The 12547-nt window shown below is 44.7% G+C and overlaps 1 protein-coding gene across 1 annotated transcript; it reads right to left on the reverse strand.

Moving 5' to 3' along the window:
- Positions 1-7134: 7134 nt before the first annotated feature.
- sst1.1 (somatostatin 1, tandem duplicate 1) lies at positions 7135-9203 on the reverse strand. Its single transcript, XM_070856344.1, has 2 exons — positions 9031-9203; positions 7135-7362 (listed from the first exon to the last, which is right to left on the reverse strand). Exons 1-2 carry the CDS (start codon positions 9175-9177, stop codon positions 7135-7137), a joined length of 375 nt encoding a protein of 124 aa, XP_070712445.1. The 5' UTR covers positions 9178-9203.
- Positions 9204-12547: the final 3344 nt, after the last annotated feature.

A 12547-nucleotide genomic window follows, 5' to 3' on the forward strand; every position in this document is an offset into this window, starting at 1 on the left:
AAAAGGATGTTACAGGCTCAGAGTGTTACTCTAAGTGTGTGACAGCATCATGGAAAGGATCCCTACAGAGAGAGACCTGGAAGATCCTTTTGGTTTAACCACAAACAGCACACACACCAGACTACATTCACTAAAACAGGGATTTTACACTCATGTTAAGCTTTTCGTGTGTCATTTAACAGCGTTCCACGGTCAAGTTAGCTGGTTACACCTTCAAAATAAATCTTGTTGAGAAACATGTCAGGTGAAAGTCACAGTTTGCTGACGTTTTCTTCTGTCCTGGACTGCTCCCTGGACTCCATAGAGGAGGTGTGTGAGAGGAGGACACTAACAAAACTCAAGTCCATCATGGACGACCCCTCTCACCCCCTGCATGAGACTGTGGGGGCCCTCAGCAGCTCCTTCAGCAGCAGGCTGAGGCCCCCACCCTGCAAGAAGGAACGCTACCGCAGGTCATTTCTCCATCAGCCATCAGAGTCTTTAACACCAGCATCACTGGCTGATGTTAATATACTGCCTACCATCCATGTCATTCCTTCATTCCTTCATTCCTTCACTCCTTCACTCCTTCATTCCTTCATTCCTTCATTCCTTCACTCCTTCATTCCTTCATTCCTTCATTCCTTCACTCCTTCATTCCTTCATTCCTTCACTCCTTCATTCCTTCATTCCTTCATTCCTTCACTCCTTCATTCCTTCATTCCTTCATTCCTTCACTCCTTCATTCCTTCATTCCTTCATTCCTTCACTCCTTCATTCCTTCATTCCTTCATTCCTTCACTCCTTCATTCCTTCATTCCTTCATTCCTTCATTCCTTCATTCCTTCACTCCTTCACTCCTTCACTCCTTCATTCCTGTCCATACCTGTACATTTCTGAACCAAAGTGTAAATATCCCATTCACAGCCATATATTTATATTTATATTTATATTTATATTTATATTTATATTTATATTTATATTTATATTTATATTTATATTTATTTTGCTATTTTTTCTTTTACTATTGCTTCTTTTCACTCTCCCTGTTCTATTGTTGCTGCTGTAACATGAGAATTTCCCCCTGTGAGGGATCAAATAAAGAAAAGTCTAAAGTCTAAAAAGTCTAAAGTTTAGGTACCAAACTATGAGGTTCAGTTTGGTTGAAATGTTGGTTACATAAGTGAATATATGTTACATCCGTGACATAAGTCAGTTAAAATAAGTCAACGCTGGCTTTTGGTTTCACACAGAAAACTAACCCTGGTCATCAGTGTGAAAGTCCTGTGATTAATTAACTCATCTTCACCTCATAGCACACAGGAGCTACTGATCTCCTTTAAATGACTGGTTTTGTCAATGGAGTCTGGTGGCTTTGCAGAGAGCGATATACATTCAAATATGTAGAAATACTGCCCAGGTTTAAAGTAACCTCCTCCTCCTCCTCCTCTTCCTCCTCCTCCTCCTCCTCCTCCTCCTCCTCTCTGTATCATCTACCTGCAGACTGAACCCATGGCAGGGTTTCCCTACCCATCATGCACTGGGCTCCACAAAGACCCCACACAGTTTGAGACACCTCCAAACCTGGAGACAGTTGATAACGTTACCGCGGCAACGCAGGCTTTGTTAGTGCGGTTTATCAGCCGCTCTGTGATTGGTCCAGACCTCCTGATGGCAGTTTGACCCCTGACCTCTTCACTGCTGCTGACATCATCCTGCTCTCTGAGTGTGTGTGTGAGTGTGTGTGTGTGAGTGTGTGTGTGAGTGTGTGTGTGTGTGAGTGTGAGTGTGTGTGAGTGTGTGTGTGAGTGTGTGTGAGTGTGTGTGTGTGTGAGTGTGTGTGTGTGAGTGTGTGTGTGTGTGTGTGTGTGAGTGTGTGTGAGTGTGTGTGTGTGTGTGAGTGTGTGTGTGTGAGTGTGTGTGTGTGTGTGTGTGTGAGTGTGTGTGAGTGTGTGTGTGTGTGAGTGTGTGTGTGTGAGTGTGTGTGTGTGTGTGTGTGTGTGTGTGTGATGCTGCATCATACAGATGCTGATTAGTCATCTTTTTGTTTTCAATGAATCGTCTTTTTAAGGTGTCACACAGCATTAGCAGCCATTCACACACACACACACACACACACACACACATACACACTCACACACACACACACACACACACACACACTCACACACACACACACACACACACACACACACACACACACACACAGTTAAAAAGCAGTGTGTGTGTTGTGTTCCAGCGAAGCTTTCAGCTGTAATTAAAGCTCATTAAACTTTATTGAAGCCGCTTGAAATGCTGCCGTCTGATTGGCTGACAGGTGAAGCGGCGGCTGAGGCTCCTTGTGCGGCTGCAGCTGCTGCTTCCTGTTCATTAAAGACGCGCGCGCCTCTTCCCGAGGCAGGCGGAGAGGTGTGTGACGCCACCACAGCTTCCTGTCGGAGCCCGAGACACCTGCAGACTCACCTCCACATCCAGGAGGGTCAAAGGTCACAGCCCCAACATCTCATAGCACTCATTTGTGCAGATGAACCCTTTAATGTCCCCTCTAAGGAAAAAAGCACTTGTTTTTATTTCCATGGATGAATACTGACAATAAATCAAGGTGTTTTTTTTTAATTCTTGTCCTCTAACAACGACATGAGACTATATAATATATAATATATAATATATAATATATAATATATAATATATAATATATGTAGAAACACCAAAATAAAGCAGTGAATTCAAATGAAATGAGAACTTTGTGTAAATATAATACATTTAACATCTATTGAATAGATGACGTCAACAGCAAAACCTGTTCTTCTCATCAATATATAATGAAATCATATTAAATGTTTCACATTAACAGCTGAGCTCCACCATCAGACACAGGTGAGACCCTCAGGACCACCTGAGCTGACCTCTGACCTCTGACCTCTCAATCTGTCACTTACCTCTGAATGGGCAGACTGAGGTCATACCGGACCGACAGAGCCTGTCATGTGACCTCAGATGTTGTCATGTGACCTGAGAAGAGAGACTCCTGTGTGTGTGTGTGTGTGTGTGTGTGTGTGTGTGTCTCAGCTGTCAATCATCGGCTCCCATTAAGGTTCACTTCCTGAAAGCTTTTTCTTAACAAAGAGCTAATGAATGAAAGGAGCTGCTAATCTGACTGCTGCAGCTGCCACACACACACACACACACACACACACACACACACACACACACACACACACACACACACACACTCACACACACACACACACACACACACTCACACTCACACACACACACACACACACACACACACACACACACTCACACACACACACACACACACACACACACACACACTCACACACACACACACACACACACTCACACACACACACACACACACACACACACACACACACTCACACACACACTCACACACACTCACACACACACACTCACACACACACACACACACTCACACACACACACACACACACACTCACACACACACACACACACTCACACACACACACACACACTCACACACACACACACACACACACACACACACACACTCACACACACACACACACACACACTCACACACACACACACACACACACACACACACACACACACTCACACACACACTCACACACACTCACACACACACACTCACACACACACACACACATCAGGACTGTTATAATAACGTCGAGAGGAAAATGTTCAGGTGTGTTTATGTTCTGGGACCTGCAGCCGTTTACATGATGACGTTAACGTAAAGATGGCGTCTGGAAAACAGAGCGAGAATAAAGGGCGTGAAGTCACTCAGAGGTGAAAGTCAGTGCAGCGAATCACCATTGACCTCCATTTCAAAATGGCCGACTTTACAGCAGAGATAAAGAGCCTGGCTTTGGTCTCTAAAACTAGTTTCTATGTTTGTGATAACTGGGGGGGGGGGATTCTATAACTCACCTGTTTAAATGATCAATTAGGGGTGTGGCCACTTTGAGTGACAGGTGGCTAGCAGCTAGTCGTTAGCTGTTAGCTAGGCTTCATGTCCATAAATATAACGTTATTGATTGATATGATGTAGTAAATCACTCCTGTGCTGCTCATTATTAATTCATTATATTTGATTCATTTAACTGTGTGAATGTTGGGTTAAACATGTCACCAACTGTTTGTTTGGTCGCGTTATCAATAGAAAAAATAATTTATTTATCTTTTTTTTCAAATATTTTCATAGTTTAAGTCTTTTTTAATCATGTTTAGACAATAAGTCGTGCACCGGAGGGTTAAGTTATATTGAAGCAGTCTTAATTGAACAATATTACGCTCAGGTCGCCTCCTGTCTGCCCATAATGACGGTAAAGTTCACCCTCCGGTGTGATATTGTAATTATTCATCAGCTACCAACGAAACACCAGGTCTGATTAAAATGTGTTCATACTGTCGGTCAGTTCGCTCTCAGTCAGAGTTTATCTGTTTCAGAAACACTGTGGGGCTCTGACTAATGCCTGGAGATCAGTCCGGTCAGTAGACTCTTCTGTAATGAAAGCTAGTGTAGCGCTTCAGCGAGTAGGCCGGCCCTTAGTAACGCCCTTAGTAACGCCCTTGGTAACGCCCTTAGTAACGCCCTTAGTAACACCCTTAGTAACGTCCTCAGTAACGTCCCTAGTAACACCCTTAGTAACGCCCTTGGTAACGCCCCTAGTAACGTCCTTGGTAACGCCCCTAGTAACGTCCTCAGTAACGTCCCTAGTAACACCCTTAGTAACGCCCTTGGTAACGCCCCTAGTAACGTCCTTGGTAACGCCCCTAGTAACGTCCTTAGTAACGCCCCTAGTAACGCCCTTAGTAACGCCCCTAGTAACATCCTTAGTAACGCCCCTAGTAACGCTCTTAGTAACACCCTTAGTAACGCTCTTAGTAACACCCTTAGTAACGCCCTCAGTAACGTCCCTAGTAACGCCCCTAGTAACGTCCTTAGTAACGCCCTTAGTAACACCCTTAGTAACGCCCTCAGTAACGTCCCTAGTAACGCCCCTAGTAACGCCCTTAGTAACGCCCTTAGTAACACCCTTAGTAACGCCCTCAGTAACGTCCCTAGTAACGTCCTTAGTAACGCCCTTAGTAACACCCTTAGTAACGCCCCTAGTAACGCCCTTAGTAACGCCCCTAGTAACGTTCCTAGTAACGCCCTTAGTAACACCCCTAGTAACACTCTTGGTAATGCCCTTAGTCCGCTCAGTCCGCCATATTAATCAACGTTAATGGGCTTTTACTCCCTTTCCCGTAGTTACAGATTACAACGTTGCCATGGAAACGGCAGTAATGGAGTAATATTTCTATATATCATATTTTGTGCTGTCATGTTCGAAATGTTCTTGCTGACCAATCAGATCGCTCGGTCAGAACCGCTCAAGTATTAAAAGTCTGACAGTAATCAGCCGACCAGGACGTCCTGTTTGTTTCCACCGTGTTTCATCACAGTAAAATACAGTTCAATTAATAGAGTTAGTTAATAATGAGCAGCACAGGAGTGATTTACTGTATCATATCAATCAATAACGTTATATTTATGGCTCTCAATACGTCGCTACATGAAGCCTAGCTAACGGCTAACGACTAGCCACTAACCACCCGTCACTCAAAGTGGCCACGCCCCTAATTGATCATAACTTTAAGCATTGGAATAATTTAAACAGGTGAGGTTTTTTTTATGATTAGAAGTTTATTAGAAAAACAAACATCAAGACAATGAACACTGAAAATAACATGATGATGAACGCACAGACAGACAGACAGACAGACAGACAGACAGACAGTTAGACAGTTAGACAGGCACAGACACAGACACCTCAAAGGAAATATACTAAATAACTAAATCAAAGTGGCAGACGGCTCAGTAGAAATAAAAGTCTCAGTGTCCCTGCAGGTGGACTGTTCATCATCAGGGTCCCTTCATGAGGGAGATGTCCCACCCCCACCCAGCGTGGGACCCCTCGGCCTGATGGGAGAGCCGTCCTCTTCCTTCCCGGCATGGGGGACGTCTGCACCCACTCAGGGGGTGAAGGGACGGCTTTTAGAGGGAGGGGGTCACCTGGGACCAGCAGGCTGGGGCAGACTGTCTCTATGATAGATTTTATATTATATACAGTGTGATCTGCTGGGGGGGGCGGGGGGGTCACACAGTTCTAATCTAGATCATATGTTCCACTGACAACAATAATCACCTTTGAATCACTTTTAAAAGCAGCTGAGAGTGTGGCCGTGATGCGTGGTGCTGCAGGAGGAAGGAGGCTGCCTGGGGGGTCATAGGGGAGAGCTGGACCCCCCCACAGGACACCCAGACGCACCCCCCCCCCCCCCCACAAGGCTTCAGTAGATGCAAATTAATTCTCACCATTTTAGAGAAAAGTGATGTGATCTAAAGTGATCTGGATGATTCCTTCAGATCTGATGTGTGACACTGGATGAGCTCTGAGATGAAGTCACCGCTGCAGCGTCGTGCGGTGGACGTTAACCGTCTCGTGTGCGTGCAGCTGGAAACATGTGAGTTTACCCTCCGAAGTCTGATTTTATTGGAGGAAGAATCTGATTAAAGTGTGAATCATTGCTGCTGTGGTTGCTATGGAGTCTCCTCACACTTTATTAGGCTTCCTTCACTCTCTTTCACCGCTGACTCTAATGTGCAGCATCTCCTCTCCTCCTCCTCCTCCTCCTCTCCTCTCCTCTCCTCTCCTCCTCTCCTCCTCTCCTCCTCCTCCTCCTCCTCCTCTCCTCCTCCTCCTCCTCTCCTCCTCCTCCTCCTCTCCTCTCCTCCTCCTCCTCCTCTCCTCCTCCCTCCTCCTCTCCTCTCCTCCTCCTCTCCTCTCCTCCTCCTCCTCCTCCTCCTCCTCTCTCCTCTCCTCTCCTCTCCTCTCCTCCTCCTCCTCCTCCTCCTCCTCCTCCTCCTCCATCACCAGCAGACACCGTTTGTCTCAAACAGATTTTATTCAAACCAACAATTAAAAATAGTTTCATCAAGTTTACATTCAGAAAGAATCAGCTCAGAAAAACCTAAACAATTCATCAAACTACTCGAGGCGACTGTACAGCGTCCGATGGAGACGAGGAGGGGGGGAGGAGGAGAGGAGGGGGGGAGGAGGAGAGGGAGGGAGGCTCTCAGCAGGAAGTGAAGGTCTTCCAGAAGAAGTTCTTGCAGCAGCTTTCCTCTCTCGGGGCGAGCAGCGGCCCGCTGCCACCGACGGCGGCTCGTTCCAGATCGACGTGGACGTCTTCGGGTTCCCCCCCCACGACCAGGGAGGGGAAGCTCTCCTCCTCCAGAGCCTCGTTCTCCACCTGCAGGAGGTCCGACAGGAGCAGCTCGGCCAGCGAGGAGCGAGACATGTCCTGAGCCAGAGACAGGGAGAGAGAGAGAGACAGACAGGGAGAGAGAGAGAGACAGGGAGAGAGACAGAGAGAGAGACAGACAGGGAGAGAGACACACAGAGAGAGAGAGACAGAGAGAGAGAGAGACAGAGAGAGAGAGAGAGAGAGGGAGAGAGAGACAGACAGAGAGAGAGACAGAGAGAGAGACAGACAGGGAGAGAGAGAGAGACAGGGAGAGAGAGAGACAGAGAGAGAGAGAGACAGAGAGAGAGAGAGAGAGAGGGAGAGAGAGACAGAGAGAGAGACAGAGAGAGAGAGACAGAGAGAGAGACAGACAGGGAGAGAGAGAGAGAGAGGACAGAGAGAGAGAGAGAGAGAGAGACAGAGAGAGAGACAGAGAGAAGAGACAGAGAGAGAGACAGGCAGAGAGAGACAGACACACAGACAGGATCACTTTCTCCTCATCCTGCTGATCACAACAAGTTCCTCCAAACTAAACAACCAGTCGGGACCGATCTCTATATTTCTGATCTGTTTCTGATCAATCAGTCTGCTTGTGTTATTATGTGTTTCACAAATATCGTGTTGGATCCAAAGTGATCCTTTAAATCACCAAAGTCACACAAACACTCTACTGATGGAGGCAGCAGCTCTAAAACCCCTGTTTTAGTGAATGTAGTCTGGTGTGTGTGCTGTTTGTGGTTAAACCAAAAGGATCTTCCAGGTCTCTCTCTGTAGGGATCCAGTAGATCACCTCAACCAACAGCCCGTTTGGAGGCTGAGGTGATCTACTGGACCAGTTCCAACTCCGGAGTTGTCCTTTCAGTGAACGTCTCATCGGTAACTTCATTTAGTCCTCATGCTGTCAGTGTCAATATTGGATTAAAGGGTTAATTCTGGTGTTTTCAACCCTCTGTGTCCACATCCTGGTGTGTGAGTGACTGGTAGGTAGTAAAAGTGTTGGAACTGGTCCAGTAGATCACCTCAGCCAGCAGAAACGTGATCCTTTAGGACAACTGCACCTGATCACAGTGGGTCCACTAAAAGAGCTCAAATTAAAAGCAGGACGACATTCACACCTGTCTCACTCTCAGGACCCCGTCGGCCCGTCCACATGTCTACCTGTCTCTCTCTCCGTCCATCTGTCTGATCATTTTCAACCTGTCTTGCTCGCCCAGACCGATCAGTTTATTCTGATAAATAATTGATATTCAATAATTCACTTATGTGACGGATTAATATTATTATTATTCATATTATTATTCATATTATTATTAATTATTATTATTTATATATTATTATTCATAATATTATTAATTATTATTATTTATATTATTATTATTATATTCAGATATTTAAAAACACATTTTTAGATTTCCTCAGTTTTAAGAAGCCAAAATTATTTTATATAGATCGACAGATCGATAGATCGATAGATAGACTTTATTGATCCCCGGGGGAAATTCTGGTGTTACAGCAGCATAGAAAGTTAAAGTGAGCAGCAGCATGAATACAAACAATAAATAAGCAAAATAAATATATTATATATAACATATATAATATATACAGTATAATAGACATAAACAGTCCAGACTGAATAAAGTTTCATTCAAGTTAGTGTGTGTGTGTGTGTGTGTGTGTGTGTGTGTGTGTGTGTGTGTGTGTGTGTGTGTGTGTGTGTGTGCGGACCTGTTTGGAGCCCAGCAGCGGGGTCCGGTGCAGCAGCAGGCGGAGTTTGGAGTCTCTCTGGGCGGCGGAGGAGCAGCTGATGGAGGCGGTGAGGGAGAGGAGGAGCAGGAGGAGGCAGCGGAGGCGCGAGGAGGAGACCATCTTCATCACCTGACTGTCTGTCTGTCTGTCTGTCTGTCGGCGGGTCGGCGGGTCTGGTGGGTCTGTCCGGACGGGGCGGCTCTTATACAGCCCCGCTGACGTCACTGAGATGGGGTGGGGGGAGTTTGGGGGTGAAGCTGAAGATGAAGCTGAAGCTGATGGTGATGATGATGATGATGATGATGATGATGATGATGATGATGCCTCAGTGAAATGATCCGTACTCTGCCCCCCCTCCCCCTTCCACCACCCGCTGCTCAGGGTGTCTCAGCCGGAGGCTCACGGCCCCCCGGCGAGACGTGGAGCACACACTCCCGTCTCACTCACTCCTTCATGTAATCAATGACCCTCATCGATGATGTGATCGATGATACTGAGGTGAGGAGTCTGTCATCACTGGTCAGTGATCAATAAGAAGCTGGAGCTGTTAGTTCAGACTGAGGAACCACTTTACATTATTATAGAGATTATATATACATACTGTTCTTATGCTAATGTGGGAACTATTTACTGTTCTTATGCTAATGTGGGAACTATTTACTGTTTTTATGCTAATGTGGGAACTGTTTACTGTTTTTATACTAATGTGGGAACTATTTACTGTTTTTATACTAATGTGGGAACTGTTTACTGTTTTTATACTAATGTGGGAACTATTTACTGTTTTTATACTAATGTGGGAACTGTTTACTGTTTTTATACTAATGTGGGAACTATTTACTGTTTTTTATACTAATGTGGGAACTGTTTACTGTTTTTATCCTAATGTGGGAACTATTTACTGTTTTTATATTAATGTGGAACTGTTTACTGTTCTTATCCTAATGTGGGAACTATTTACTGTTCTTATCCTAATGTGGGAACTATTTACTGTTCTTCTGCTAATGTGGGAACTATTTACTGTTTTTATCCTAATGTGGGAACTGTTTACTGTTCTTCTGCTAATGTGGAACTGTTTACTGTTTTTATGCTAATGTGGGAACTATTTACTGTTCTTATGCTAATGTGGGAACTGTTTACTGTTTTTATATTAATGTGGGAACTGTTTACTGTTCTTATGCTAATGTGGGAACTATTTACTGTTTTTATGCTAATGTGGGAACTGTTTACTGTTCTTATGCTAATGTGGGAACTGTTTACTGTTCTTATGCTAATGTGGGAACTGTTTACTGTTCTTATGCTAATGTGGGAACTGTTTACTGTTCTTATGCTAATGTGGAACTGTTTACTGTTCTTCTGCTAATGTGGGAACTGTTTACTGTTCTTCTATTAATGTGGGAACTGTTTACTGTTCTTATGCTAATGTGGGAACTGTTTACTGTTTTTATGCTAATGTGGGAACTGTTTACTGTTCTTATGCTAATGTGGGAACTGTTTACTGTTCTTAATGCTAATGTGGGAACTGTTTACTGTTCTTATATTAATGTGGGAACTGTTTACTGTTCTTATGCTAATGTGGGAACTGTTTACTGTTCTATGCTAATGTGGGAACTGTTTACTGTTCTTATGCTAATGTGGGAACTGTTTACTGTTTTTATACTAATGTGGGAACTGTTTACTGTTTTTATATTAATGTGGGAACTGTTTACTGTTTTTATGCTAATGTGGGAACTGTTTACTGTTCTTATGCTAATGTGGGAACTGTTTACTGTTCTTATGCTAATGTGGGAACTGTTTACTGTTTTTATACTAATGTGGGAACTGTTTACTGTTTTTATGCTAATGTTGGGAACTGTTTACTGTTCTTATGCTAATGTGGGAACTGTTTACTGTTCTTATGCTAATGTGGGAACTGTTTACTGTTCTTATGCTAATGTGGGAACTGTTTACTGTTCTTATACTAATGTGGGAACTGTTTAATGACTATTTAGAGCCAAAATGAGGGAACTTTTCTTAGTATTTGTCGTCGTTTTGTCTTTTTGTGGTCATTTCATTGACCTTCCAGCAGGAGATATTACTCGTGACTCCAAACAGAGGCTCTCTCCTGGGGGGCCGGGGCCTGGGTCCTGGGGGGTCCTGGGGGGTCCTGGGGGGTCCTGGGGTTCTGTTAATTGATGGTCTGTGACTCAAACTGCTGATAAATGTCACGATCAGAGTTTTTGTCGTGTTTTTCCATTGTGACGCCGACACCATCTGTTGGTCACTTCATCATGTGTCACCCTGCAGGTCAGTCATTTACCTGCTGGTACACACACACACACACACACACACACACACACACACACACTCACACTCACACACACACACACACACACACACACACACACACACACACCACACACACTCACACACACACACACACACACACACACACACACACACTCACACACACACACACACACTCACACACTCACACACACGCGCACACGCACGCACACGCACGCACACGCACACACACGCACACACACTCACACACACTCACACACACACACACACACACACACACACACACACACACTCACACACACACACACACACTCACACACACACACACACTCACACACACACACACACACACACACACACACTCGCACACACGCGCACACACACGCACACACACGCACCACACCACAACACAACACGCACACACACGCACACACACTCACACACACTCACACACACACACACACACACACACACACACACTCACACACACACACACACACACAACACACACTTGTCACAGATGCCTCCACAGCTGCTTATTGTTCCTGCTGCTCTTCCTGTAAAGATGAACTGAACGGCATCAGTCGGGTTCTGCCTGGTTCTACTCACTAGAGTTTAATCTTACTAAAGAGACTCTGGTTCTAGTTAGCAGATTTTATTAAATTAAACCCATCTGAGTTTAATTTGGTTAGTTTGGTTCTAGTTGGTCTCATCTGGTTCTGGCTGGTTCTACTCACTAGGGTTTGGTTCTAGTTAGCAGACTTTGGTTCTTGTCAGTTAAGTTTTGATGGTCTTCGTTTTGAACATTTGGTTCTAGTCAATGAACCATATAATTTTAAACCCATCTGAGTTTGATTTCAGTTATGAGAGTTTGGTTCTAGTGCATCAGTTTTCGGTTCTCGTCGGTCGAGTCTGGTTCTGTCCTGGTTCTACTCACTAGAGTTTGATTCTTGTTGTGGGTTGGTTCTAGTCAGTGAAGTTCTAGTCATTGAACCATATTAAATTAAACCCACTACAGTAATGAGAGTTTGGTTCTTGTCACTTCATTGGCTAGAACCATATTTCAGCTTAAAACAATCAAAGCTTGACTGACAAGAACCAAAGTCTGCTAACTAGAACCAAACCTCCTGACTAGGAGCTAAACCATGACTAGAATTACTATCTACTCAGTACAGTTTGGTTCTAGTTTGGTTCTAGTCAGTGAAGTTCT

Source organism: Pempheris klunzingeri, unplaced genomic scaffold, assembly GCF_042242105.1.
Source record: "Pempheris klunzingeri isolate RE-2024b unplaced genomic scaffold, fPemKlu1.hap1 Scaffold_393, whole genome shotgun sequence".
Taxonomy (NCBI): Eukaryota; Metazoa; Chordata; class Actinopteri; order Acropomatiformes; family Pempheridae; genus Pempheris; species Pempheris klunzingeri.

Bases quoted from the DNA above. Each gene is read 5' to 3' on its own strand.
- sst1.1 (XM_070856344.1), bottom strand. From the start codon at position 9,177: ATGAAGATGGTCTCCTCCTCGCGCCTCCGCTGCCTCCTCCTGCTCCTC. The intron at 7,363-9,030 runs GTCCGCACACAC...TCTCTGGCTCAG, and splicing joins CGCTGCTGGGCTCCAAACAG to GACATGTCTCGCTCCTCGCT.